The 27,954-nt window shown below is 49.9% G+C and overlaps 2 protein-coding genes across 29 annotated transcripts in view; one reads left to right on the top strand and one right to left on the bottom strand.

The window, feature by feature from the left end:
• CLEC20A (C-type lectin domain containing 20A) overlaps nucleotides 1-22,565 on the top strand; it is a 23,335-nt gene extending 770 nt beyond the window's left edge. Inside the window, exons 1-11 of one of the 5 annotated variants that reach the window (XM_084977765.1) lie at nucleotides 3,687-3,826; nucleotides 4,283-4,431; nucleotides 5,999-6,046; nucleotides 7,302-7,667; nucleotides 9,164-9,229; nucleotides 11,065-11,430; nucleotides 13,040-13,132; nucleotides 14,333-14,995; nucleotides 17,748-17,867; nucleotides 19,213-19,298; nucleotides 21,563-22,565. In XM_084977765.1, coding sequence (XP_084833891.1) covers nucleotides 3,780-3,826; nucleotides 4,283-4,431; nucleotides 5,999-6,046; nucleotides 7,302-7,667; nucleotides 9,164-9,229; nucleotides 11,065-11,430; nucleotides 13,040-13,132; nucleotides 14,333-14,995; nucleotides 17,748-17,867; nucleotides 19,213-19,298; nucleotides 21,563-21,643 — 2,085 coding nt within the window. In that variant the 5' untranslated portion in view covers nucleotides 3,687-3,779 and the 3' untranslated portion in view covers nucleotides 21,644-22,565. Of the gene's footprint in view, nucleotides 1-3,686; nucleotides 3,827-4,040; nucleotides 4,432-4,904; nucleotides 4,994-5,998; nucleotides 6,047-7,301; nucleotides 7,668-9,163; nucleotides 9,230-11,064; nucleotides 11,431-13,039; nucleotides 13,436-14,332; nucleotides 14,996-17,747; nucleotides 17,868-19,212; nucleotides 19,628-21,562 lie in introns of those variants that run through there. The other 4 variants (XR_014816319.1, XM_084977764.1, XM_084977767.1 and 1 more) reach the window with 4 other exon arrangements.
• Nucleotides 22,318-27,954, bottom strand: part of RASAL2 (RAS protein activator like 2) — a 388,065-nt gene continuing 382,428 nt past the window's right edge. For all 24 annotated transcript variants that reach the window (XM_021063713.2, XM_084977749.1, XM_084977751.1 and 21 more), the window contains one exon: nucleotides 22,318-27,954. In XM_021063713.2, the coding sequence (XP_020919372.2) occupies nucleotides 27,812-27,954 (143 nt within the window). In that variant the 3' untranslated portion in view covers nucleotides 22,318-27,811.

Raw genomic sequence — 27,954 nt, 5'->3', positions numbered from 1 at the left:
TGTGTGTGTGTGTGTGTGTGTGTGTGTGTGTGTGTGTGTGTGTGCAGCCCTGAAAATAGATAAGGCTGAGTTTCTTCCTTACATGGTAGGGGGTGAGCTCAGAGTGAAAATTAAGTTGATGTATACGCTGCCAAGGTAGTGGAGTAACTGGAACGCTCATGCATGGCTGGTGGGAGTGGAAAACAATATAGACCCCACCTCCACCCCGAAGAGAGCAGTTTCTTTTTTGGGGGAGTGGTTTTTTTTTTTTGTTTTTTTGGTCCTTTAGGGCCATACCCGCAGCAGCATATGGAGGTTCCCAGGCTAGGGGTCGAATCAGAGCTGTAGCCGCTGGCCTACACCACAGCCACAGCAACGCCAGATCCGAGCCGCGTCTGCGATCTACACTACAGCTCACGGCAAAGCCAGATCCTTAACCCACTGATCGAGGCCAGGGATCGAACCCGCAACCTCATGGTTCCTAGTTGGATTCGAGAGAGCAAGCAGTTACCATATGACCCAGCAATCCCACCCCAAAGAAACAGAAACATATGTCCACACAGAGGCTTGTTCATGATTTTTTTCCCCTTTGGATTTTTATGGCCACACCCACAGCGTATGGAGTTTCCCAGGCTCAGCCACAGCCACACAGGATCAGAGCCACTTTTGTGACCTACATCACAGCTCACGGCAATGCCGGATCCTTGGCCCACTGAGCAAGGCCAGGGATCAAACCCTCATCCTCATGGACGCTAGTAGAATTCATTTCTGCTGCGCCACAGCAGGAACTCCCTTGTTCATGAATGTTCCCAGCAGCTTCATTCATAACAGCCTCAAACAAAACCACCACCAAATTCGGCAGCAGGAGAAGGAATAAACCAGTTGTCGTATTTCCCTACATTGGAGTACCCCTCAAAGATAAAAAAAAATAAAAAAGATACATATGACAAGATGGGTGAATCTTACATTTTACTGAGTGAAATTCCTTTCAAACAAAATGCTAGAAAATGAATCCACAGGGATAGAAAGCAGAGCAGTGGTTGCCTGAAGCTGGGGTGGGGGAAGGATGGCTGCAAAGGGCTGGAGGGAACATTTGGGGGTGTAGGAAATTGTGGTGGTGGTTCCCCATGCACATGCAGTCTGTGACCCCGATTAGAACCTCTACTTAACATAGGTGCATTTTATTGCACGGACATCTTCCAAACTTGAGTTGATTTAGAGGTAGAGAGGTAATATTTTTTTTGTGCCTTGGAATTTGTGTATCAAACCCACTGTAAAGATTAATTCATCTAACCCTCATCATACCATTGGAAAATAGCAATTTCATAACCCCCCTTTTGCAGATTGTTTAGAAAACTGTTTAGAAACACCACCCCCGGTCTTCGCTCTGTGTTTCTCCTTTATTCTCACACCACACCTCTCCACACCCACCCCTTCCGACACCAGACATGTGGGGGTTTCCCCCACAAGGAGCAATTTTTTGTGGCACCAGCTGGGTGTCCTACGATTTAACTCAGTTCCAACCTTCCATGGAGACAGACAGTGTCAGATCGACCCACCAAGGGCTCAGCCCTACAAGGCTCTCCACCCTCCCCCGCCTTCAGACATCCCACCCTTTGCTACTTATGTTTCTGACCCACCAGCTATAGATCAGAGGCTCCCGCCACCCCCTCCTCAGGTTCAATTTGCTAGAGCAGATCTCGGAGCTCAGAGAAACTTTTTCCTTACTAGATTTCCAGTTTATTACAAAAGGATTAGAACTCAGGAAGCGCCTGATGGAAGAAAGGCACAGGGCGAGATATGAGGAAAAGGCTCAGCTTCCCTGTCAGTCTCCCCAGATCTCCACGTGTCGCCAACCAGGAAGCTCTCTGAACCCCGTACTTAATGGGATTTTTGTGGAGGCTTCATTACGTAGGCGGGAGCGATCATGAACTTGGAGGGATGGGAGCTTGGGGCTGAAGTGTCAAAGCTGCTCATCATGGCTTGGTCTTTTTAGAGACCAGTCCCCTTGCAGGAGCTCAGCAAAAGTCACTTCATTAGAAAAAAAGACAGTGCTGTTGCTCAGGGAATTACAAGGATTTTAGGAGCTTTGTGCCAGGCACTGGGGGTAGAGACTGAAATATACTTTTTCAGTTATGTCATGGGAGTCAAGGCTTTGAGAAAACCTGCTTGGATGCGCTTGGTGGGGCATTGCAGCCACAAGGCACATCTCTAACGAAGGTCCTGCATGGCTGTTAGCAACTCACTGTGCAGAACACAAGGGGTGCTGAGAGCACGTCCCAGTCATTCAGCAAGTGTGGGAAATGCAGCTTCCACTCCGGGGACACAGGTCTAGTTGGTCCGGGAGAAAATAGAAAGAGAGACTGTGGGAAAGTTGGAGCTGTGGACCGTATCTCTGGGTGCGTTGTGTCCAGGTGGAAGAGCAGTCCTGATCTGGGGGCTGGGAAGAGATGCTACACGGGGTTTCCACACTCTTTTGCCTTTTGCTTGCATTGGTTCATGCAAACCATGTTTGTTCCTAGGTCTCTTAGGAAGCCCGCTGCTTCCTTCTCTCTGTTGCTTTTATCCAGCCTGCATTTCCTCACACAGCTAGGGTGACACTGACTCCTGGGAGCAGGGCTGTCCTCCCTCTCCTCATCACCTGCCCTCTCTGTCCAGGGAAAGGCTCCTCCCTCACTCATGTACTCAAGATCTCTATGTGCCAGACAGAGTCTCAGGTCAGAGTGGGACTCCACAGAGAAGCACAGTAGCAAATCCCTTTAATACCAACCAGAACGCCTCCTCTTTCTTCACTGAGAACGTGTGCTATGCTTGTTATGGGGTGAGTGCTCTGTGACCGAGGCACCGTTCCAGCTCTCAGGGAGTTCACAGGAGTTCCCGCTGTGGTGCGGTGGCTTAAGGAGCCAGTGTTGCTGCAACTGTGGCAGAGGTTGCAGCCGAGGCTCGGATGCAGTCCCTGGCCCGGGAAGTTTTGTATGCCCTGGGTGTGGCTAAAAAAGAAAAGAAAAGAAAAGAAAAGAAAAGAAAAGAAAAGAAAAGAAAAGAAAAGAAAAAGAAAAAGAAAACCAGGGGAAAAATGTTGCTCGCAGACTAACAGGAGAGAGGAGAAATGCACATGGACCTTCAAGCCAAAGTGCCAGGAGCCGGAGCAGCCTTCAGCCACAGTCTCTGTGCACCTGCCACTGGTCCTATTCACTCTGGGAGGGAGGCCTGGAGGGGCCCTTACCTCCAGAGACGGAGGATCCCTGGGTGAATGGCCAGGTGAGAGGGTCCTGGCAGGGGTGGCATTTTCCTGGCTAGAATCGTCAGGTTCTCGTCTGTCCCCAGAGGGTGGCCCTGAGAGGCCCTGGCACACACGGGTTCTGCCACTGGGACGGAGTCATCTGAGGCCATCACTGCACAAGAAAACATTGTGCAGGACGTTATTGTCCAAGCAGGAGCGATCTGTTCTTCTTTCCCGTTGGCCTTCTCTCCAGGAAGGGTGTGAAGGGGTGGAGGGCAGGAAAAAAAGAGTCTTCCAGGCTTTGGTTTCCAAAAGCCTAGCTCTTAGGGGGACAGAGAGAACTCTGGGCATAAACAGGATGTTGGGGGGGGAGTGAAAGGGGAGAGAGATGGGGAGGAGGGGAGAGAGACGGGGGTGGAAGAGGGGGCGGGGTACCGCTGTTCTCGGATCCCCAGAGAAAATGCCTTGGTCTCTGCTCTATGCTGACTCAGGGAGCCAGAGCCTGGTCAGGCTCGGGATGGGGGCTCCTGGCCTCCCTGGAGGAGGACTAGTTGGGGGCTGATCACCACCCCACCTCATGCTCTGCAGTGACACAAGCTTGAACTGCCATCCAGCATCCTCTCTGTCAGTCTTGAGCCAGTAATTTCTTGGTGCCACCGCTTTCTCACCTTTAAAATGCAGATCACGCAGGACTTGCCTGGCACTGCGGTTGCTAAGAGGGTGGGCAGGGAGGAGCGTGCAGCGGAGCCTGGCCCACGCACGGGCCAGCTCCTGGCCGTCCTCGGCCCTCCCTTTCTTCTCCTTCCCCCCGGACCCTTGAGGACCTGGGGTTCTCACTGAGCCTGCCCTCTGCCCCCCAGCAGCAGCCCCTCCTGGCTCTCCCTCCCCATCTGCTCGTTAATTCCTCGATTCCTCCTTAATTACAGATCCCTGGCCCTTGCCTTCCCTGAAACCTGCAGGAGCACAGGGATTTTTCTTTTCTGCTTTCCTTGGGCTGCACCCCTGGCACCTCACACAGTGGCTGGTCTGCAGGAGGCACAGATTTAGTATTTGTTTAGTAAAATCTGTCGATTTGGGTAGGAAAGAGGAGGAGAGTGGGGCTCACGGAAGCAATGACCAGCAGACCAGGAGCAGCCTCTGCCAGAGGAGGGGCGCCTTTCCACCCGCTGACCTGTCCTGCGTCGCAGCCATGCCAGCCTTGGGGCTGCGACTGTCCCTCCGCGCAGCAGGTAAGGCCACCGCCTGGGCAGGTAGGGCACCGGCTCCATGCACGTCCAAGGTCCAGGCTGCGGGAAGGATGCCTCCCCCGAGGTGCCCAGACTTCAAGGCTGAAGGGGAGACCAAGTGGGAAGCAGTGACTGCTTTTCCAGGTCAGCCACCTCCTGGCCTGTGTCCCCTCCCCCGTCCCTCCCTCAGCCCTGCCCAGGGAACAGCCCCTGGAGCTGGCAGTTCTGCACAGACGTTTACGCATTCATTTCTTCATTTACACATCTCAGCCAAGCACACATACATATTAAGGGCTTGTGGATGCCGATCAGAAATGGTCCCCTTAGGCTTGACCTCGCGGTGGGGGTTAGGGACATCGGGCAAGAATATAGGCAACAAGACTGTCCCAGAATGTGACAAAAGCAACGGAGGAGATAATCAGGGTGAGGACAAGGGACAATCACAGGAAGAGGCACATGCGGAATCTTGCCGGCAAGGAGCCCCGGGTTCAACTTAAGGACTAAAGGAAAGAAGCTCAAGGAATAAAGCCGGAGAAGCTCTGAGGCACAGGGTCGAGGCTTGCGGGTGAGGTGGGCTATGAAGGGAGCAAATTTAGGAGACTGAGGAGGGCTCTTCTGACAGGAGGCCCAGGTCACACAGGGGCCCCCGGAGCCAGCCCTGTAACCCGTGGGAGTGACAAGCTGAGCATCTCAGAAAGGTCCTTCTGGGCAGAGTGGGCGGTGCGCTGTGACAGTAGCAGAGGGAGAGGCTGGGGCCCGAGCCGTCAGTTCCAGCGAAGGGAGGGTGACTTGGGCCAGGGTGGCAGTGAGCACAGGAAGAAGTGGAAAGTTCAAGAAGGTCCAGGATACAGGCTGCCTGGAGGACGGAGGGGATTTGCCGAGACAGAGAGGGCGGGGTGCTGAGGGGGTCCTGGGCGGGGCTTGAGGTGCTGGGGTGATGAGCTGGAGGGACTACGACCTGGGGGGACTAGGACCTGGGGGGGACTAGGACCTAGAGGTGGGACCAGGACAGGCCGGACTGGTGGCGTGAACCCGTGTGCACACGAGAAATGGACAGACGCATACACCCAGCTCAGGGGTGGAGGCTGGATCTGGGAGTTGTCAGCTCACGTTGCTTAAAGCCAGGAGATCAGCAACAGCCCAGGGTTTTTCAGACTCTGGGTTGGGACCTATTAGAGCCTAAAGGCAATTTAGTGGGTCACAGCCAGTGATTTTTAAGAATTAAACGGGATAGGATTGAAAAAAGAGAGTTCACATTGTGGCTCAGCAAGTTAAGAACCCAACATGGTGTCTGGGAGGAAGCAGATTCGATTCCTGGCCTCTTTCAGTGGGTTCAGAATCTGGTGTTGCCGTGAGCTGTGGTGTAGGCTGCAGATGCGGCTTGGATCCTGCATGGCTGTGGCTGTGGTGCAGGCCAGCAGCTGCAGCTCCCATTCAGCCCCTAGCCTGGAAACTTCCGTATGCCGCAGGTGCGGCCATAAAAAAAAAAAAAATAATAATAATAATAAAAAGAGAGAATCACACATCATAAGAAAGAATAACTTTTTTCTACTCCTTTTCTCTTGCTCAGGGATCTTTCAGCTCCTCTCAGTGACAAGCAGCGTCTGCCTGGCTTCTGGTGGGTGTGAGCGGTGTTGTTTTGGCAGGTGCCTCTTCGGGCCTGCTCCTCTGCATGCCTGATCCTTCAGTCTTATTTTCTCTCCTAGGGCATCTGGCTTGAGGCTGGTTCCTCAAGGACGAGGATGCCCCACCTCCCACCCCAAGGCCCTGGCAGAGCCAGGCTTGGTCCTTGACCAGCCCTCATTTGCTGGCAGCTCCACAAGGGCATGGAGTCGAGGAGAAGAGAATATTGAGATCTTGGGGTTTGGAACTGGTTCCTGGGAGAAGGGTTCATTCCTTTGTTCACTCATTCATTCATTTTCCATATGTCCAGCTCCTCTGAGCTGGCCACTGGGTGTATAATGATAAACAAAGCTGGTTCTTTGCTCCCAGGTTGCCTGGACTGGGTGGTAGAGACAGGCCAGCTAAAAGGTCCTTTTTCCCAGGGGCTTTACAAAATTTTGGGAGTTCCTCCAATAGCACAGCAGGTTAAGGATCCAGCGTTGTCCCCGCGGCAGTGAGGGTTCGATCTCCAGCCCCGCACAGTGGGTTAAAGATCTGGCCTAGGAACTTTCATATGCTGCGGGTGCAGACAAAAAAATGAAAAAAAACAAAACACTTTTTTTGATGCAGGCGCTACCAAGAGAGTCTGATCCTCATGGTTGGGTGGCCTGGGCATTGGTGTATTTTAAAAGCTCCCCAGGTGATTCTAATGTGCCACCCCAGTTATGAGCCTGTGGCACCTACATCAGGGCAGAACCGCTCTGTGACTAACCTCACCCTGGGAGCCCCACCCATGGTTGGTCCTTGAGCTCTGGCTCTATCCTTCCCATTGAGTGGCCTTGGCTGAGCCACTTAAATCTCGGGAATTTTTCCTTTTCTTTTTTTTTTAATTTGTAAAACAGGCGTAGTGATGTTTATCCTAGGGAGTCGTTGGAAAGGACTCAGTGAGCTAGTGGCACACGGCTAGTGCTCAGGAAACACTACTGTTATTAACACCTAAGAAAGGTGACCTGCTGCTTACAGGAGGGGAGCCCACCCAGGATGGGGCAGAGGGAAACAGGAGAATGGGGATTGAGGGAGCAGGTGGGGATGGCTAGACTATTCAGGCCAAGAGAGCAGCTTGTGCAAAGGCCCAGAGGCAGAGGTGCATGTAAGTGGAGGGTGGCGGTGGGACAGGAGAGGCTGGGGAGGTTGCCGGCAGGGTGGCTGAACCCTTGGCATGTGGGGCTAGGGGGGAGGTGGTCACGGAGTGACCATCTCTTCCGCCCCAGCCCTGCAGCTGACCAGCGAGGGCAAGACCTTCTGGAGGGTGGAGCAGGAGCTGCGCTGGTCTGAGGCCCTGGACTACTGCCGGCAGCACCACACAGACCTGGCCGACCTGCAGAGCATGAACAGCTGGAGCAGCATCAAGGCCCTCTACTCCCTCACCAGCAGCACCGGGGCCTGGATCGGCCTCTTCTTCGATGTGCGGACTCGTGGCCCGAGATGGTCCAGCGGCTCCATCTTCAGCATCCCGGTGTGGACCTCGATGCCGTCCTTGGAGGAGGGGCTCTGTGTCACTCTGTATTCCATAACCCTTCTCGTCAGTCTGGGGGCTGCCTCGTGCACAGCTCAGAAGCCCTTCATCTGCTACTACGGTGTGTTCAGTCATTTGCTGGGCCTGGTGTTTGTCCCGGGCTCTGGCGGTCTGGCTCAGATCTTTCTGAGGATAACTCACCGACTAGCCTCTCAACTCTTTTTTGCTCCATTCCTCTCTGCTGCCTTCATGTCCATCTCTTCTGTTCCCTTGTTCCCAAGACTCCAGAGAAAAAAGGGATAAATCGGGGTGGACAAAAAGCAACATATGGAATGTTCTATCCTGTCCCTTCCTTTTGCTAATGAAGGACCTGGAGACAGAGGATGGAAAAAAAGGGAAGCAGGAGGGAAAGTCAGGCTGGGGGTCCATTTGCATCTATGCAGAAAACAGAGCTGAGTTCAAGGTCTCTTCCTAAAACACGTGTGGTTTCCTCTCGAGGGGCTGGGGGAGTGTGGTACGGCCACTCTCTGGGAGAACCCCCTGCTCTGGGGTGAGAGCCTGCTCCTTCAGGCATTTCTGCAGAAAAGCCACTGACTCAATGACAGTGGGGCTCGCTGTGGGGGAACAGCCCCCCTCTTTTGCCCCCGCCACCCTGGCTGGCCCCACTTGGTCCAGACAGCCCCGGCCACCGACCCTTGTCTTAAAGGTTCTGAGATCACCCGGAGGTTGGTTACAGACAGCATTTTCCTGGTAAAAAGTGCCCATGTTGCTTTTTTCTCAGCCAGCCAAGGCCCAGCCCAACGCATGATCACCCCAACTCCTCAAATAAGGGACAGAAGACTAACCTGATGTGTCCCCAAATCTCTGCCACACCGTGCCTGCCACAGGGCTTGCAGTGTAGCCCAGGATAGCCTAGGTTAGATCCCAAGCCAGTAGAGAGATTTTCAGGAGTGGGGAGTGGGCCGGGGTGGGGGTGGGGGTCCCCAAGAAGGAAGGGCTGTGTGGGCAGGGCTGCCCCGCTCCCCCTGGCATCTTTGGACTCCACCCAGAGGCATCTTCACTGGATTCTCGGCTCTCTAGCTCTGGAAGGCCCTACACCAGCACAGCTCTCCCGGGTCCCCCCGCCTTCTATCCTCTGTTCTCTACAGAACAAACGCCTACAATTGTAAATGAGACCCATTTACTTAAACACGTTGTTCAGGAGGTTCCCTTTGAACTTAGAATCACCTCCTTTTTGTAGCCCCCCAGGCCCTGCTTGAGCTCTCTGGCCTCATCTCCTATTTCTGCCCCTGGACACACTAGCTGCTCTCTGGTCCCCAAACGCGTGTGGCTCTCTTGCCACTTTAGCGCGGCCTCTTTGCAAGGCTGGCTCCTTCTCCTATTCTCTTCAAGACCAAAGAGCTTGCTTGTCTTATTCCTGTTATTTTTCCAGGGCCTAAAATAGTGTCTGCCACACAATAAGTACTCAGTATGTATGGAATAAATATAGCTCGAAAAAGAGGAGCCTGTCTGCCCTCGCGCTAGGCTTCTCCAGGCGTCAAGTTAGAGATTCCTGGGGCCTGCAGAGGAGCCCAGGCAGCCTCACTCCTGCCTCTTAACATGTGGCCTCTTTCACAGACCCTGCCGTGGGGCTTGGCACCGTCCTGCAGCCGGCTGTCAGCCTGACCACCTCTGGGAAGCCAGGTACACACCCCTTTCCTTGTGCGTGTACCTCCCTAGACTAGCTGGCTCCTCCCCACCCCCGCCTGGCCCAGGGACACCCTGGGCTTAGATGCCCCCAGGCTGATACCCAAGCAGAGGCTCAGTGCCTTTGTTATTTGGATGGCGGGGTTGGGGGGGGTCTCCCACCAGATGGGTGGCAGAGCCCAGGCTGCCCCCAGTCTTCTGATGCCCCCATCTTCATGGCCTGGGAGTTGGGGCGGGGGCAGCACCTCTCACAGTCCAGGCCACCCATCTGCTGAGGGCGATATTACCGCCCTGGGATTTTTAAAAGAGTTTCTTGGCGTCTGGTAGAGAGAAATGTCAAAGCCAACGCATTCTCCAGTCTGCCCGGTAAGGCTGGTTTTGTGCACGTCGTAAACTCAGCGTTGTGACGGGAAGAGCAGGGCAAGGCTTCCAGGGCAGGCAGACCTGCATTTGCATCTCATCTTGCCACTTAATAAGGCATAAATATAGGCAAGTCATCACCTCCTTTCTCTACTCTGTAAGAGGAGGTTAATAACACCTGCTTCTCAGGATTATAGTGAGGATTTAAAAAGATGATGTATGCCACATGCAAAGCTCAGGGCTGGCCGGGACGAGGTGCTTGAAAAACAAAGGTATCTTTGAAAGATCAGTTGAGATAGGGAAAAAGATCAGGCAAATCTTGATGCGGCTTCATGTGTCAGTGAGTTTGGGAGGCCTTATTTGAATCCGAGGATGTGCTTCCCAATTCTGCAAACAGAGGCGTTTCCTTTAACAGGTCTCCAGAATCAATCCCTCAGGTGGTGCCGAAGCCTATTCTTTCCACCCCTCTCTTGCTTAGAATCACAGATGCTTGTGTGCTGTAGACCTGGCCAGGGGCAGGATGGAGGTGGGCTGGAGGCAGAGGCTGGGGGGAGCTGGTGTCTCAGTCTAGCTGAGCTCCAGCAGAAGTCAGGGGCATGGACCCGGTCTGCTTCCTGTCCAGCAGGTGTGTCCTGCGAATATCACACAGCCCCCCTATTCTGCCTCAGCCTTGGAGCCTCCTGAGAGCAGAGGAAGCAGGCAAAGACCCTGGAAACCACGAATTAGGCTGATTCCAAACCAGGATACCCCCCCCCCCGAAAAGTTTAACTCTACCATTTAATTGAGTCTTTACTGTCTGTATGCACGGTGCTAAACCATTTATATTCATGGGTTCATTGAATCCTTTAAACTGATTGAGGTAGAGTTACTATCCCAGCTGTACAGATGGAGAAAGCGAGACAGAGGCTTGACTTCCAAGGCCTTATAGTCCAGAGGAGCAGTTTTTTTTTTTTTTTTTTTTTTTTTTTTTGTCTTTTTGCCATTTCTTGGGCCGCTCCTGTGGCATACGGAGGTTCCCAGGCTAGGGGTCGAATCGGAGCTGTAGCTGCTGGCCTCCACCAGAGCAACGGCAACACGGGATCCGAGCTGTGTCTGCGACCTACACCACAGCTCACGGCAACACTGGATCCTTCACTCCCTGAGCAAGGCCAGGGAACGAACCCGCAACCTCATGGTTCCTAGCCGGGTTCGTTAACCACTGAGCCACGACGGGAACTCCCAGAGGGGCGTTCTTAACCCCTGCTTTTCCTAGTGAATGTTGTTTTCCCCCAGCTGCTGCTATGATGGCTCATTCAGTCTCCCAATCTGGTATTTAGGCTGCCTATAAAATTGTGGGTTTGATCAAACCTAACACCTGAGGACACGGAACAAAGGCCTGAGTCTAACCAAAGTTCTGTCCTGGGGGCAAGGAGGGCTGAGCAGGCAGAGATCTCCGACCTCAGGCCTGTGGTCTCTATGTTCTTTGCCTGCAGTTGAGGTCCAGATTGGCAGACTGACCTTCAAGCGATTTGACCAAGACAGGACGTGGCTGGCGGCCTTGCAGTATTGCCGCAGATACTACACAGACCTGGCTGACCTGCAGTCGGTCACTGACAAGGCAGACAAGGAGGCCCTGAAATCCATCGCGAGTAAGACCGAGGCCTGGATCGGCCTCTACTTCAACGCGGCCTCTGGGTCTCTGAGATGGTCCAGCGATGCAGGTACCAGCATCCCTGCCTGGCTGAAGGTGCCCCAGTTTGGGCCAGGCCTGTGTGCAGGGCTCGCCAGCTACTGGAGCTTCTTCCCCAGAGTCTCTTCAGTGGACTGTTCATCCCTGAAACCCTTCATCTGCTTCAACGGTGCGTGATAATTGCCCCTGCTGGCCCTTGTCCTGCCAGGGCGAGGATAGGATGGGATATGGGCTTGCTTTTTTTTTGCCTTTTTTTTTTTTTTGGCTTTTTAGGGCCATACCTGCAGCATATGGAGGTTCCCAGGCTCAGGGTCCAATCAGAGCTACAGCTGTTGGCCTGCATCACAGCCACAGCAACACGGATCCGAGCCCCATCTGTGACCTACACCACAGCTCACAGCAATGCCGGATCCTTGTCCCCACTGAGTGAGGCCAGGGATCAAACCCTTGTCCTCATGGATCCCAGTCAGGTTCGTTACCATTGAGCCACGACAGGAACTCCCAGATATGGGCTTTCTTGGCAGTAAGAGATGCTGAGGATAGTCAGAGGAAGTACTACTAGATTCCAAAGGTGATGGAGGGCCAGAGCAGGCTTGAGTTTAAGTCTGGGGGAATCTTCAAAGAATGACCCCATCCAGCCTCAGGGCATTAGCAATTAGCCATGGCAATTACTTACTGGTTCAAAGGGTGGGCTTTGGAAGCTGACTTTATCACTTGCTAAAAATAAGAAGAGCAGCATCTCTAAGCCCTGTTTTCCTCATCTGGAAAAGAGATTCAGCAGAATGGTATTGATGATACCCCTCATTGGTTGGCTTTCGTGAATGAATGCAAATGAATATAAAGGACCGAGTAGAGACCCTGGCACAGAGTGAGCACCCGGTAGATATTAGCTACTGTCACTGTCGCTGCTGTGAACACAGAGGAACCAGCGATCCACCTGGCTCTTCTGGATCTTGTGTTGCATCTCCTCAGCAACAGGCTTCATCCTGCCTTTGTTCTTTCCATCCCTCTTCTCTTTCTTCCCTTCTGTTTTTCTTTCCTCTTTTCTTTTTATGGCCACACCTGCAGCACATGGAATTTCCCCAGGTTAGGGGTCTCATCAGAGCGGCAGCTAGAGCCTATGCCACAGCCACAGCAACTGCCAGATCCGAGCCGCACCTGCGACCTACACCACAGCTCACAGCCATGCTGGATCCTTAACCCACTGAGCTAGGCCAGGGATAGAACCCGTATCCTCACGGACACTATGTTGGGTTCTTAACCCATTAAGCCACAAAGGGAACGCCTTTCTTTCCTTCTTGTCTGTAACAGCTTTATTGAGATATAATTCACTTACCTTAAAGTTCACTCTTTAGATGTGTCCAGTATGGTGGCATTTCATATACACCCAGCGCGGTCCAATCATGACTACTGTCTAATTTGGGGACATTTTTATCACTCTCAGTAAGAAACTCCATACCTTTTAGCAGTCACTCCCCAACCCTCCACCCTGCAACCCCTAGTCTACTTTCTGTCTCTGTAGATTTGCCTATTCTTGGCTGTTTCATTGTTGGTTTGTTTTGGATTTGAGAAGCACCAGGAGCCTTATCTATAAAAGAGGAATGATGCTTCCTCGCCTGAAGAGCTGTTGCGGAGAGTAAAGATTGTGAAAGTCCCCTATCCTGTGACAGGCTCCGGTGACGGGACGCTGGTCCCTTGGGGTCTGGTGGGGCAGACCTGGGGAGCTCGAGTCCCGCCCTCCTCAGCCCTGCCCTCACTCATCATGGTGCTCCTTGCAGACCCCACCGTGGGACACCGGGTGTCAGCAGCCCTCCCTGAGCTCTTCTACACGCCGTCCTCAGCAGGGACCGCAGGGACGACGCCCAGGCCAAGTACCCTCCCCTGTTTGCTGCTCTGTTCTGGGTGCTTTGACCTGTTCTCGGCTGCATCCTGGGGTCTCCAGAGCCTGGGAGTGGAGAGGGTGATATGCATGCAGCCTTTTGGGGTGGGCCCTGTGGGAGCCTCTCCAAAGTACCCCCTATGGAGAGAGATGTCGCTGGACCCCCCACCCCACTAGGCTAGCTGGGGCTCAGAGGAGGAAGACCTGGTCACCATCACTCTCCTTCCCTGATCTGGGCCACTGAACCTACAGCTCCTGGGCCAGGGGACCCAGGAGAGGCTGTGCCGTCTCTCAGGTGAGGGGATGAGGGCCTGGCCTGGGAGGCAGAGGGGAAGATGCTGAGCAGTTTCCTAATGAAGACCCGACAGAGAGGCCTCGGAGGTTCAGCATCAAGAGAGGGATGTGCAATAGAGGTGCCTGTCAAAATGCTTCCGATTTGGGACTTTTCTGGGAGGAGAGAGGATGAGATAAGTTGCTGGGACTATAGGGACATGGCTGGGAATGACAGGGGTAAGTGTTGCTTGAGCATTTTTAAATTCCTGAAGCATCTTCACAGCTCTTACCTCATTGTGCTTCCCAAGAGCTCTGCAGTTAATTAGGACAATTAAGGGCGAAGGGACAGTTCTCCTGGCTTCTTTACTGATTCCTACATCAGACAAAGGTATTCCTGCCTTTTTGGAGGACGCAGAGAAGTTAGGGGACTTGCTCACATTCGCACAGAGCTTCATTAACTCCAGGCACTCAAGGAGAAGGTGGGGCCTGTTCTGAAGGCGCTGACAGCCAGCTGGGAAGAGGGGTCCTGACAGGCATGATGGGGCCACTAAAAAGGGGATTGTCCCAGTTCTTGTAATTGTCAGAGGGTTTCCTGGAGGAGGTGATTTCCAACGATAAGGTGGAGTCAGCCTGCCAAGGGGCGTGGAGACGGGTGGGGTTGCAGGTAGGAGTTGCAGGTGGGTTGGGGCCGGCTCCTGTAGGGGTGTGGGGGGCTGTGAGCTGCTAAGGAGGCCACCATTTCGGTGGAGAAGCCTGTCTTCTGCTTCCCATCAAGGTCTCACCTGGCCTGCTGGCCACCCAGGCCGTACCGGGGTTCAGGAGGCCCTCCCTGAGCTGCGTGTGCGGGGCAAGGGGCTGCAGGGCCCGGGAGTTCTGCGCGTTGCGGTCCCTCCCCGGCCAAGTCTTCTCTTTGCCGTAGGGACGAGCGCCGGCTCCGCCGGCACCACGGCTACGGAGGGGCGGCTCGCGCAGCGACTTAGTCCCGAGCCGCCTGAGCTCTGCTCGGCCACTCCCGGCCCCCGCGCTTCCGTCTTCGCGGGCTTCGCGGCGCCCCAGCCTCAAGGGTCAGCGGCACCAAGCCCTCCTGCCCACGCGATGCTCGAGTACTCCCCGGCCCCCGACCGAGGGCCCTGGACCCCGCCGGTCGCCACCCAGAGCGCATCCATCCGCCCTGCGCCCCCTGCCTCCTTGCTGACTCCTGCAGGGTCAGCGCCCCCGGGGAGACCCCCTGTCCTCCAGGAAGTGATCGGGAGCCCTCTGACCTTCATTTCGAGCCCTGCTCCGAGCCCCGCGCCCCCGGAGGACCCCGTTACCCAGGGCGGGCCTGGGACGCCGTTGGAGGCCTCGCTCAGCTCCACCCTCTGGGCCTCAGCTCACCGAGGGGTGGCGACGCCGCCTGGGTCCGCCACGTCCAGCCAGTCCCGCAGCGCCGAGCCTCCGGGGTCCGAAGAAAACACCTTGGAGCCTTCCGGCTCGGGGAGCTCCGCTGGACCCCAAAGAGCAGTCACGCACTCCGAGTGGGCAGCTCCGAGCCAGGCCGCACATCTGGAGACCCCCGGGAGCCGGCTGGGGCCTGAAACAGGTGCCCGCTTGCCCGCGTCGCTGAGGGTTGGGGACTCTGCCCCGGGGCGTCCAGCTCTTCCTTTGGGGAGACCATGCCCTACTTGCTATGCCCCGGCCACCAGTCAGGGAGGTTGAGAGCGGGAGGAGGGGGGCGGGCAGGTGGCTGTGCTCTGGGCACCTCTACCCGACCCACCTGCCCCCGGTGCACGGGAGATCACGTCACGGGGGATCCTGTCCCCCCAGAGCCAGTCCACCGCCTCATCCTCCCTGGATAATAACTTAGGGTGGGGCAGTCTAGGGGGAGAAAGCCTCTTTTGGCTAGAGGAGTGGACAGGCAAGGGTTGAAAGGTCGGGTCTTCTACCTACTGTGTGGTCTTAGGCTAATTTCCTAACCTCTCCGAACTTCATTTTTCTCATCTTTAAAGTGAAGAAAAATACCAGTGTTAGGTATCTTTCAATGCCTGGCATCTGGCAGACACTCCATGAATGGTAGTTAACTATTCTTATCTCAATTCAGTAGTGACAATTTAGTACTTCATTCAGCCTCCCATCTCTGTTCCCATTTAATAGGCAGGGTTGGCCTCCTTCTCATTTTATTAATTATGAATGATCACAATTATGAATTATTAAGATTGTGGAATCTCACAGGGCAGAGGCTGTTTGATGCCTCTTTGTCTTTCCCAGGCCTAGCGTAGTGTTTGGCACATTGGAAGATGATTAAATTCAACAGTCATTTCCTGAGTAACTGTTTGGAACATTGGCCGTGGACACCAAGATGAGCAGGACCTGTTTCCTGTTATGAAAAGAGTGTAGTCTAATAGGGGCTAATAGAGACAACCAGGACGGTTTGATAAGTGTGGCCCCAGAAGGGTGAACCAAGAGCCTTGGCAGGGAAATGCCTCATTTATTCGGCCTGGAAAGGTGATGGTCATTGGACAAAAGGTAACGGAGGATTTCATCAGGCAGTAAAGGCTAGAAGGTTCTTTCTGGCAGAGGGAACAGCAGGGGCAAAGACGGGTAGATGTGAAGTGTGTGGTCTGGGAAAGATAAGACATCCGAGGTGACTGCAGAGTAGGTCACATATTTGGGAAGGGATGGGGGAAAGAGGTGGACTGAGGCCAAATTCTGAAGACCTGGATCCTGCCGTCAGTGGAGCCATCTGAGGTTTTTAGCAAGTGAGCAAAACGCTCCGCTCTGTAGTTAATAGAATCAAGGTGGTGATAATGACATGCAACACCTATACCAGGATGCTACAGGAAAAAAGATGATTCAACATTGTATATGCAACAGGTGAAACATCAACCTACCGTTAGAAAAAGGCTGGAAGGAAATCTGGGAAAATGTTAACAATGGTTATGTTCCGGGGATGAGAATATGAGTGTTCCCCCAGCCCTTCTGCTTCTGGACTTTACCATCTTATTCAGGTCCCTAGAGAAATTTACAGTGCCTTGGGGGTGGGGGGGGAGAGGGCAGCTGGGGAGGACACACAGGAAGTGTATGTGAGGGGGAGAGACTTGCATGGCTGGGGGAGTGGAACCGAGGCCACATCTGGAGCAGCGGAAGGTGGCGGGACTTGAGGCAACGGAGTTTTACATTGTTGGCAGGGGACATCAAGGGAAGGAATAGAAATACACATCAAATGCTCGCCTTTGTTGGCTGAAACACAGAAATGCAAATTCAAAGCAAGAGGCATTTAAACATTTTTTTTTTACTTACCGGTTTGGCAAAGATTTGGGGTGATAATGCTGGATAAGAAGGAAAGCGAATCAGACACGGGCTAGCACTGTAAACTGGCGCTCCCATTTCAGCGGCGTATGTCAGTTCTGAAATGGGGATGCTCTTTCGTACAGAAATTCTACCCTTGCAAATTTGTTAAGGAAATAGTACAAAGTACACACACACACACACACACACACACACGTGCGCGTATCTCCACACACAGGTTGTTGGTTGCAGCATTGTTTATTACAGTGAAAAATCGGAGGCGATTTAAAGTCCATTGAAAGCAGACTGATTAAATAAGTTATAGTACATTCAATGAAATACTATGCAGCCATTAAAGAGAATAAGGTAGATCTTGATGCATTCAAATGAAAAAATTCAAGTGTGTGAAGGATATCCTATAGCAAACTCTAAGTAGTGGCTGTCCCCGGGTCTGGGGAGGGGATATTTTGCTTAAATATTTTACAATAACATATCACAAAACACTGTGGTTCAAATATTCCATATCCGAAAAAAGAAAAAAGACATCTGCAAGGCACTGACAGGACTTTGGTGACTGAACATGACAGCAAGTGAGGGGAGTAAGGGGGCAGCTGGAGGTTGTGGGGTCTCTGGCTGGAGAGCCTCGGTGGATGGGCAACCACACAGGGAGTGAGGGGGTTGCTGGGGGAAGCTGAGTTGGGGGTGCTAGCCCCTGATGGAGATGCTGGGGGTCCCTGGGTACCATGGCAAGGGTGCTGTGCAGCTGGCACACAACATAAAGGCACTAACCTCTTGGGGTAGGAACCACAGAAAGAAAACATTCGGTACTGAGGAGATAGAATATTGCCTGAACCCCACAAGTCCTGATCTCAGGGACACTTTGTGAGAGATGGTGGGGTGTCGCCGTATGGGCTGGGAACACGAGCCTGTGGGGTAAGCCAAGGATTGGCAGGGCTGAGTTTCCCACACTGGATAGTTTCTGCAAGATGGTCAGGGCCAGGTACTCATCTCGGACCGCCTTTCTCTGGCTGTCTTTGCAATAACTCCTTTATCTTCCCCTCCTGTAGCTGTGACCAGTGAAAAGAGTGGCACCTATACGAGAGATACAGCTACTGCCACTCAGGCCCAACATTTGAGCTCATCTCATCAACCAGATTCTAAAGAAGAAACTCCAGCACCCAAACCAGGTAACTGCTTCTGGCTACCAAGTTCCCACTCTTACCAACCAAGCAGTTCTATCTGGACAGCCTGTCCTTAACACAGGGCACTTGAGATCTTTTTATGAAAGGGCATGAAATGTTGGGAAGGGAACAAGGGTAAGAACTAGGAACAGGAGGAGGACGCTAGAGTTAGCTCCCTGACTATTGTGAAAGCTCAGGGAGCAAATTTCCTCACTCGAGCATCTCCTCCTTCTCATCTGCCAAAAGGATACAGTAAAAACTACTTCGCCTACATCATAGAGTTGTTTCAAGCACCCAATGAGATAATTATGCCTAGGGACTTTATAAATGCTATGCAAATACAACGTCATCCTATTCTTTCTTCTTCTTCTTTTTTTTGAAAGAAATAATAGCTTTTATTGCTTTGCCAGGCAAAGGAGGCCACAGCAGGCTAATGCCCTAAAGACTGTGCCTCTTTCTTCTTTCTTTTTCTTTTTCTTTTTTGGCTGCGTCCGCAGTATACAAAACCTCCGGGGTCATGGATCGAACCTGCACCACAGCAGTGATCTGAGCCACAGCAGTGACAACACTAGATCCTTAACTGTTAGGCCACCAGGGAACTCCAAAGTTGTCCTGTTCTGAGGCTGCAGTTCCTGTGATTACTGCACTCATGGCCAAAGGCTGAGTTTGTTGATAGGCTAGAGAACTTAAGAGTTTTCTGGGATAGAGCTGGCCTTTACAAATATGGGTCCAGGGAGAGGTGACTATTTCCAGCATGGTGTGGGACATCTACTCGTTAGATTTACTAAAAGGGAGAAGGAAAATACAGAAGAGACAGGAAAGAAAATAACTGCCTGAGGGTGGCCAGGATTTGGGAGGAGAGCCAGCTGTTATTTCACGCGTGAGACTCTTTCCTTTCACCCACTAGCTGGCTGTGGCTGAGCATTTTTCTGTCCAGCAATTTCTTTCTTCTTTCTTTTTGAAAAAAAATTTTTTTTGTCCTTTGTCCTTTTTTTTAGGGCTGCACCCGTGGCACATGGAGGTTCCCAGGTCCAATTGGAGCTGTTGCTGCCAGTCATGCCACAGCCACAGCCACGCTAGATCCGAGCTGCGTCTGTGACCCACACCACAGCCCACGGCAACGCTGGATCCTTAACCCACTGAGCGAGGCCAGGGATCAAACCCGCAACCTCATGGTTCTCAGTCGGATTCGTTTCTGCTGTGCCATGACGGGAACTCCTCTTTTTTGAAATCTTAAATCACCACGGAGCATCTGTGGTGTTCAGTGGGCACACCTGATTGCTAAGAACTTGACATTCTTACATGGCAATGGGATAACTTCCCCCAACCAGGTAGCACTTTCTTTTTTCAGCACAACTCTTTGGAATCCTGAAAGCAGATTTCATTATCCCTGTTCTGATGGACCCAGAAGACATGAAAGACCAGTTTTTGAATGAGGTGAGATTTCTGCCCACTTCTAAGTTTGATCTGTCAGATGATTTGATAATGCAAAGCAATACTATCAAAGCCAATATATGGAGGAGAAAAAGCCATGGAAAATTTGCCTGTCTGTTCCCATTGCCATCCTTCTGGCTTATGGTGACAGGGTGGTTCACATGCTCCATTTTTTTCTTAACTCTTCCCAACATTTTTCCTGAGTTCTTAAAAAAAAAAAATCAATATAGCTTAGTGAGAAGGATCTAAGTTTGGGTCCTGGCGTTGCGCTCATTAGTTGTATGACCTTGAACCAAGGCACTTGATCTTTCTGAGCCTCAGTTTCCTCATGAATTAGCAACACAAGTACCTAACTCATAGGGTTGGTATTATGATTAGATGAAATATTCCATAAAAAGTGCTTAGCAAATTGTCTGGCACAAAGTAAGTGCTCAATAAACATTAGCTTTTTTTTTTTTTTTTTTTTTTTTGTCTTTTGTCTTTTTTTGTTGTTGTTGTAGTTGTTGTTGCTACTTCTTGGGCTGCTCCCGAGGCATATGGAGATTCCCAGCCTAGGGGTTGAATCGGAGCTGTAGCCACCGGCCTACGCCAGAGCCACAGCAATGCGGGATCCGAGCCACGTCTGCGACCTACACCACAGCTCACGGCAACGCCGGATCGTTAACCCACTGAGCAAGGCCAGGGACCAAACCCGAAACCTCATGGTTCCTAGTCGGATTCGTTAACCACTGCGCCACGACGGGAACTCCAACATTAGCTATTATTATTATTATTATCAAATTATTGTTCTGAATATACATTTGTTCCAGGCTCCCCTCCCCCTCTTTTTTGTTCTTTTAAAGTACTGAGAGATGGGAGATTGTGAAGGGGAAGAAGTGTTCCTAAATACTGTGCAAATAGCCTCAAGCTGATTTTGGGTATGACTTAAAGGCACATTTTCCAGTGATATCAGATAATAATCATAAAATGTTGGAGCTAGAGAGTTCCTCATAAACCATCTCGCTAAAATTATAATTTTACAGACAAGTTAACAAACTGGCATTAATCAGGTAGCTTATTACAATCTACCCGTAGACCAAAGAAAGAAGGCCCAAGCAGTTCTTTCTAAAATCTCGCAAGCTGGAAATTCTAGAAAGAAAGGGTGTGTGTGCGTGCACGCACCTGCTAGGTGCTAGGGATGGAACTGGAGGGCTTTCCAGTGCAAATGATGCAATCTGGCATCTGATAAATTTTTTAGTAAAAGTTCAAGTAATAAGATTGCAGTGCTGAGTCTTAAGACTATGAGAGTTGAGAATCTTTCTTGGGGGTCAGGGAAGGGGGTACCAAATCAGAAATCATTTACTTTCATTTTATTTATTTTTAAAGGGCCTCAGGTGCGGCAGATGGAAGTTCCCAGGCTAGGGGTTGAACTGGAGGAGCAGTCACCGGCCTACACCACAGCCACAGCAAAGCCAGATCTTTAACTCACTGCGTGAGGCCAGGGATCAAACCCACATCCTCATGGATACTAGTTGGGTTCATTTCCACTGAGCCATGTTGGGAACGCCTACTTTTAATTTAAATTAAAACCGTAATGAAAAAATTGGGGTCAAGTGAGGAATTCCATCTTCCTGTTACCTCTGTTGGGGTATATATATATAATATATATATATCCTATATTAATGGAGAGAATTTCCACCTCCTAGATGTAAAGGATGGACTTGGTGGGGACTAGGTGTGTGTGGGAAGGGAGAATATATATTATCAGTTTTAGACTATTTAAAATTCCAAATAGAAGGCAAACAAACCCCCCCACCCAGAGCCAGCGCATCCCAGTTCCATGGATGGGGAGAGAGAAAACATAAAGACACACACGAACAGTGCTCAGAGCAAGATAGGGACCAGTGGTTAACAACTCTGGCTGAAGTTAGAATCCCCTGGGGAAGTTTCAAAAGAAAAAAAAAAAAACAAAACGCCTGGGCCAATCTTTAGATTCTATTTTATTGTTCAGTGGTGGCCTAAAAGGGCAGATGATTCTGATGAACAGTCAGGCTTGAGAATCCCTAAGTCATCTGTGTCAGTCTCTTTTCCCTAGAAGTGGTGGCGGCGGTGGCCTTACAAACGTGAGCTGTGTGCTTTCTATTGGTGGAGGTGCTGACAGTAAAAGGCAGGGGGCTGGAGGGAGGCTACGTGAAATAAAGGGTATTGGGGGGAGGCAGTTTAAGGCTCAGAGACAGGAAGGTTGCAAGAGAGCATCAGCAAAGCTTTCTCTCTTTTTGATGTTTCAGATCCAAGAGGCCTTAAAGCTTACACTGGGTCAGGAGAAATTCAGATTGAAGTGGGTCGGCTTCGAAGAAAACAAAAAATAGCTCACGTCTGCTAACCTGGCGTCTCGTCATACGCTTTTCTCTGGATTCTGAGTGAATTTTAGTTGTTAAATTCCTAGTAAAACAGAAGTAGGAAGAACTGATAGGTGAAGAAGCTAACTGGTGGAATTTCAGACCTCTATTGAGTGTGTAAAAAAACTACTACCTCTGGGGGACCTGCACCTTGGGGTTTTTTAGCATGAAATAGGTAAGCAGAAGGTGGAGGTATGTGGGAACAATAACCTTGAGAATGACTAGCAAACAGGAACAAAATATCCCAACCAAACAACTCCATTAATCTATTGGGGAATTAAGAGAGGACGGCGCGGGTGTGGGAAGCTAAGTGGGGCCGGACTTCCCAATAAAAAGGAGGGCACTTTCTTCCCAGTCACGAGCTAGAAAAGAGATTTCAAATTCTGCAGAACGAGGAGCTCTCTAAAAGTGTTATTACAATACATGTTAGCGCTAGCTCCCTGTCCTACATCTGCATACTTTTAACCTCTAAGTTGGGAAGTTCTAAGACAGCACGTTGTTCTGAATGTTAAAATATACCTTCAGGATAATGTTCCTGCACACATTCTGCTTCTCGTTTTTCTCCAAGCGTCTCCTAAGCACCCAGAAAACAGGCCAGAAGTAAGAGAGTAATATGTCAAATACAGTAGCAACTTTAGTCTGAAAATGTTTAAAGTTAAAGTTTATTTGTATTCTTTGTAGGAATATCAATAAAAGACCTCAAACGTATCTATATCTGTACATGTACAAGAACCGTCAAAAATTATTCACAGAACAAAAATAAATCTTCTCTTAGAACAAACCCAGGTAATGAAATGCAGATACGGAGCTCACATATGGAACGATCTAAGTGCTACTAGCACAAAAATATGGCTTTAAAAATAAAATAAAATCTTGGGTTTTGTTTTTCTAACGTGTATTTTTCTCTGTCTTGAAATAAAAAATAAATTATTTAGAGCTATCATTGTAAAATAGTCCTGTGTATTAACACACTCTTATTAAGGCCCTGGAGATGAAAAACAAAATCAAATTTAGAAGGTAGGTTCCTCACAGGCGAGATTCAGGTTAATGCTCTGCTGTCTGCTTGAGTTAATTTTAATGTGACTAGGAGATGTCTAAGCACCAATCAAAATTTAAACTTTACTATTTATTTTAAATTTTCTGCAGGAGAGTGGTCACTGAGTCAATTAGTACTTAACCTTCTGGGGAACTGGGAACCGAACATTTTCCCTTGGGGGCTAAGGAGTGACATAAATACGGTACTTATTCTTAAATATTTGTACCCCCACACAGACGATCGAGGCTCCTAATACACAGTTCGGTGGAAATCTCTCTACAGATAAATCCGGTTTTAAGTCTCAAACTAAAACATTTCCTAGGGAAGAACGAGGGCATTGAAAAACATAAGAACTGAGCTGGAAATTAAAATACATGCTGAAATATGGGCAGAAGTGACCATTTGGCTTTCTTTGGGTGACTCACTGCCAACCCCCTATGGGTTGGTTACTCCAACACTCCAGGAGTAACTGATCAGGAATGAAAGCTACTTCTTTCTGGATCCTACTCTCAGATCAGTGATACTCAACTTCCTATGACTCCCCAGAGTATCCATAATGCTATCTAGGATTCTTGAGACAATGTCAAACCAAATCGATTTCAAGTCACTTTAACTTATATATACACATAACACATATGGTACATTTTAACGAGGAAAGAACCACTGTCATAAAATCTAACAAATGAGAGCATAAAAATCTAAAAAACTTGAGGAAGTCTGGGACTCGCTGCTCTATAAGATGGACTGACTTTCAGAAAAAGGAAGCCTGGGAATCACGTGTTCTGTGGGGGTGCACACACGTTGTCTACAGAGACTTTTTCATCTAGCTGTGCATTTTGAGAGCAGGCAAAGGATAGAAATCCTCCTGTCTCCTTGAACCTTTGGGCTATGGAGAAGGCTGCTGGGCATTAGGCCCCTGCTGGATCATGTCTCTTCCTCAGGTTCTTTCCCTCTGCATAAGATATTTATTTTTCCTCATGCAAATTTTATCACTTTTGTCCTTCCTAAACTCAAGAGCATTTATAACTGGGTCATGACAAGAGAATGCTTCTAGAACTAATTACAATCATTCGAACACGAAAAGAGATTCTATTTAAAAATTCAACACCCCAACATATCTCGCTTTTTAAAACCAGCAAGATAGGTCCTTTTAATTGACATACTGCTAAAAACCAAAGTGTCCCACATTCTTGGCCCTCAGGTAGGGGGCGGGAAGGCAACTATTTACTGTTGAAGCAAGCAGGAGATTTTACTACTAGATTTGAAAAAGGGAAAAGGAATGGAGAGGAAATCCCTTTTGGTTTTCCACAATCTGCAGAAGGTGTAGCTGAAAACACAGGGAAGGTGTGGGCGTGGGCTCCAGTCACAAGTCTGATCTGGTGTCAACTCTAGTCTGAGTCCCTTGAGCCTTAATAATCCAAAGAGGGCTCCTCCCCCAAGTTCTGTCCCATAACCAGCCTTCTCAGAAACTGCAAACTGGAGACAACTAGAACTAAACCTAGATGGAAGGCAGAGCAAATGTAATCGAGCTCACTTGACGGAAAGGGTCTTGCTCAGGGGTCAAACCCCTGCCGCAGCAGTAACCAGAGCCACAGCAGTGACAACGCCAGATCCTCAATGCGCTGAGCCACCAGGAAATGCCCAAGAAGCTTTACTTTTAACATCACGGGCATAACAGCAGTCATAGGCTGGAAATCCTACTTCTTTAGCTGTCCAACACCATCCCAAGCAAAGGGAGAAGCCGACCAGAGAAAGCTAATTCTGACCAACTCAATCCTGAGTGAAAACGGCAACAAGTTCTAGCAGCATGATGACCTCATTCTACCACGCTCCCCTTTACCACCTGCCCTGGACCCTAGCACTACCTTGGTGATAGTCTTTGTCACGTCACCTAGTTATAATCTCCACTCTGTCATGGCTTGTAGTGCGGAGACTAAGGGAATATGATGGATGACCTGATGGAAATGTAACTCCTTTTTGCTGCTTCGGCTCAGAAAGCTTATTGCTCCAGAGATAATAGAAGAGAAACATCAAGCTCTTTTCCTACATCCTACCAATATTGTCCTTGTTGATGCCAAGTCTGGTTGTCAGCTAGACAAGCACTTTGCAAGCAAGCGTGTCACCTGAATTTCAAATTCCATCCAGCCTTCATCTAGGCCGCACCCTACCATGAGATGACATGTTGGGTGCTAGAAGGACTACAAGATGTGACTTTCTTAATCCACCTGCTTCTCTTCAACCATGCACCTCCTCCTAGCCAAACAGAGGCATGTACTTAATTTGGGCTGAAGAAAAGCCAATTAAGCAATACCGCCAGAAAAATTATCAGCTGTGCTGCCCTCTTCCCTGCCAAAAAAAAAAAAAAAAAAAAAAGAAAAAGAAAAAAAATCTTTCTGGAAAAGTTCTATAGATTGCAGCATTCTCTAAAGAAATATTCATAAAAATATTCCAATAGGAATAGGCTCAAAGGATAATCTAAAATTTAATATCTGGCAACTCTACTGAACTTCTAGCTTATTTCTAACTTTATTATCTGTTTACCCTTTCTCTTCAAACAAGATAACCTGATCATACAGGACTGTATAATCTCTCCAAACATTTTGGGCATCTGATCTTCCAAAGGAGGCCGCCTTTGCAGGAGCTCCCACAATGCTGGCAAGATATACTGCATCCATCAAAAACATATTTGATTTGTTTTGTCTCCCCCAACCTCCAACATGTCAGCCCACTGTCATCCATAACCACCACCTGAGAGCTTCCAAACCTCAGTGCAGGACGTCTCCCACGTTACATACTTAGAGCCATTGGAACTGACTAGTCTTTCACCAGGTTTTCTGAAGGCTTTTACAGAGGGTGAATTAAATATGGCTATAACTGAGAATGGCCACAAATAAGAACAGACCTTTGTTTAAACAACACACCCTCTCCCCCAACAAAGGGTAATGGTAATGATTTTTTTTCCCAGTAAAATAAATGATTTTGGCTACGGTGGGCCCTCAGCTTGGAGGGCAGAGCTAATCATTGGTAAAATAATGAGTGAGGGTCAAGAAAACACACAAGCGCCAAAACATGTGGGCATGAAGTCTGTGGATCAGATAAGCACATGGGGCAGCTCCTGTTTTCCACTGCTGAGCAGCAGAAATGGGAGGGTCACGGAAGAGAAAGGATTTAAGAGGTTGTGGGCTGGTGGCCGTGTGGAGGTTGCTGAGATGCAAGGTCCAACAGAACGAGCCACCTGAGAGCAGTGCTAAGAGGTCAGAGGGCAAGTCTGGGGTGCGGTGGAAAGGGAGGCTCGGTGTCTGTCAGGGCTTCGCCCCAAAGGGGACAGGATAAATGCTCTCTTGTCCCTTATAAATATTCTGTTATGTGGAAACACTCCATGGATATGGCTTCCTCAGGTCTTTTTTTTTTTTAACCCCCCCCTTCCCTTTTCCTTTTAAAAAAAATTTCCTTAAAGTTTATAATTTAAAATAAACATCATTAACTTATTGGAGACACACTATTGCTTTCTCAATATAAACAAGTGCTTAGATCTTGCTTAAAGAGATTCCAACCCCCTTCAACATTATATCTGACAGCAGAGAAGGCAGGAACTTTTCCTATTTGTGCAGTTATATGTACATATGTGTGACTATATGTGTATATATATACTTGTATATAAAATGTCGGTTTAACTTATAACATTCCTTACTTCTGATAATCAGGGTTGCGTTCAAGTTGTCATTTCACCCCTCTGGAAAAAAGGAAGCAAATTAGCTTCCACGACTGTTTCCGTCCTTCAATAAAGCCAAGGGTGACAACTTGTGTGAAACTGGGTTCTTGTTGCCAAACCTACCAAGGGCATGGGAATAGCAACTGGAATGTGCCGTCCTCTCACGTTTAGTAGCTTATTTTTTAAGAAGCACAATCCTGACTTTTAAGAGAGCAATGCTTCAGATTTGGCTTGCTTTCCCAAATTGTACTCAGGGGATGAGAGGAAGAAGCAATTTAAAAGGTAAAGACTGAGATACAATTACCCTGCCCAGAGATCTGCTCTACACTGGATACAGTTTTTATCCCAAACAAAATAAAGATTTACTAGGAAATAGTCAGGGATTCCTGCTAGGGTATGGTACGGTTTTAGCCCTTTTCTGTACAGAAGAAAGGGTGTTTATTTCAGATGGCTTGTGGGCAGCGTATGTGCAGAGCCTCTCCGGGGAGAGTGGACCCTGTAGGTGACGGCTGCTCCCACTGCGGGGAGGCAGCGGCTGTGTGGAGATGCAGATGCTATATAGACACACACGGAGTTATCGTTTTGTAAACTCTAAAGAGGAAAAAGAACACCCTTTATTACAACTGGGGAGAAAAAAAAGCCCCCTATCTAAAATGGAAAATTCCCATCTGCTACAGACAGAAGGAAATGAACATCAACAGGAGTTCAAGAGACATCACTCCTCACGTCCAGTTTTGATGTGTCCTCTGGAACCGTGTCTCCCCAGATCAGATTAGCCGTCCATCCGGAACCGGTCTTGGCATATCAATGGGATAAACTGTTTGGTGTGGATCTCGGGACTTGCCTGCTTTCCCAAAGGACAGGGAAGCAGGGTGGGGTTTTAAACTGCCAGGTGGATCCCTGAAGTCATTCTGACAGCCTCCTGACGCGGCCGGGCTGCTCCGCCAGACAGACACGGGGGCTCTCTGCCTTCCGAACTGCCGGGCTCCTGCCTCACTCACGCTGGTTCCTACTCTGCCTCCTCTAACAACTGCAGTGCTTTCACCAAGAGGACAACAATAATAAAAATAGCGATAATTAGAAAGGTCATCTACATTATGAACTTCCGTCGGGTATATTACAGTGGTCTTTTCTGTACATGGCCCAGAACTGAGTTCCCTATGTACACAGAGACGTGGGGGGACGCGTCGAGCTCAGGAGTCTTAGCCTTATGCCCTGAAAGACAAGGTTCCTTTCTTTTCTCGCCACCCCGCTGTTCTGCAGTAGTGACATTCTGTAAACCGGGTGGGGTGGGGGGAGGGCTGGGGCCAGGAGAGTGGGGACATTGCCTTCCGTCTCCTCCCACAGTCTGTCTAGTCGCAACGCCCGTCAGCAGCTGCTGTTTTTGAATTCACCATTCTCCGTGATGGAAAGCTTGGTGGGGTTGGTGGGGGAGATGCCATTTCGGACCTGCATGCTGTACCGCTCCTTCACTTGGGTCAGCGCGCTCATCAGTCTGGTGTTGGCCGAGTCCAGCGACACGATCCGTTTTTC

Source organism: Sus scrofa, chromosome 9 (assembly GCF_054392235.1).
Source record: "Sus scrofa isolate SSC_HxYL_T2T_F1_AM1 chromosome 9, Sscrofa_HxYL_maternal_Yorkshire_Landrace_v2.0, whole genome shotgun sequence".
In the NCBI taxonomy this organism is placed as follows: domain Eukaryota; kingdom Metazoa; phylum Chordata; class Mammalia; order Artiodactyla; family Suidae; genus Sus; species Sus scrofa.
This window is presented reverse-complemented; position numbering and strand designations above follow the sequence as displayed.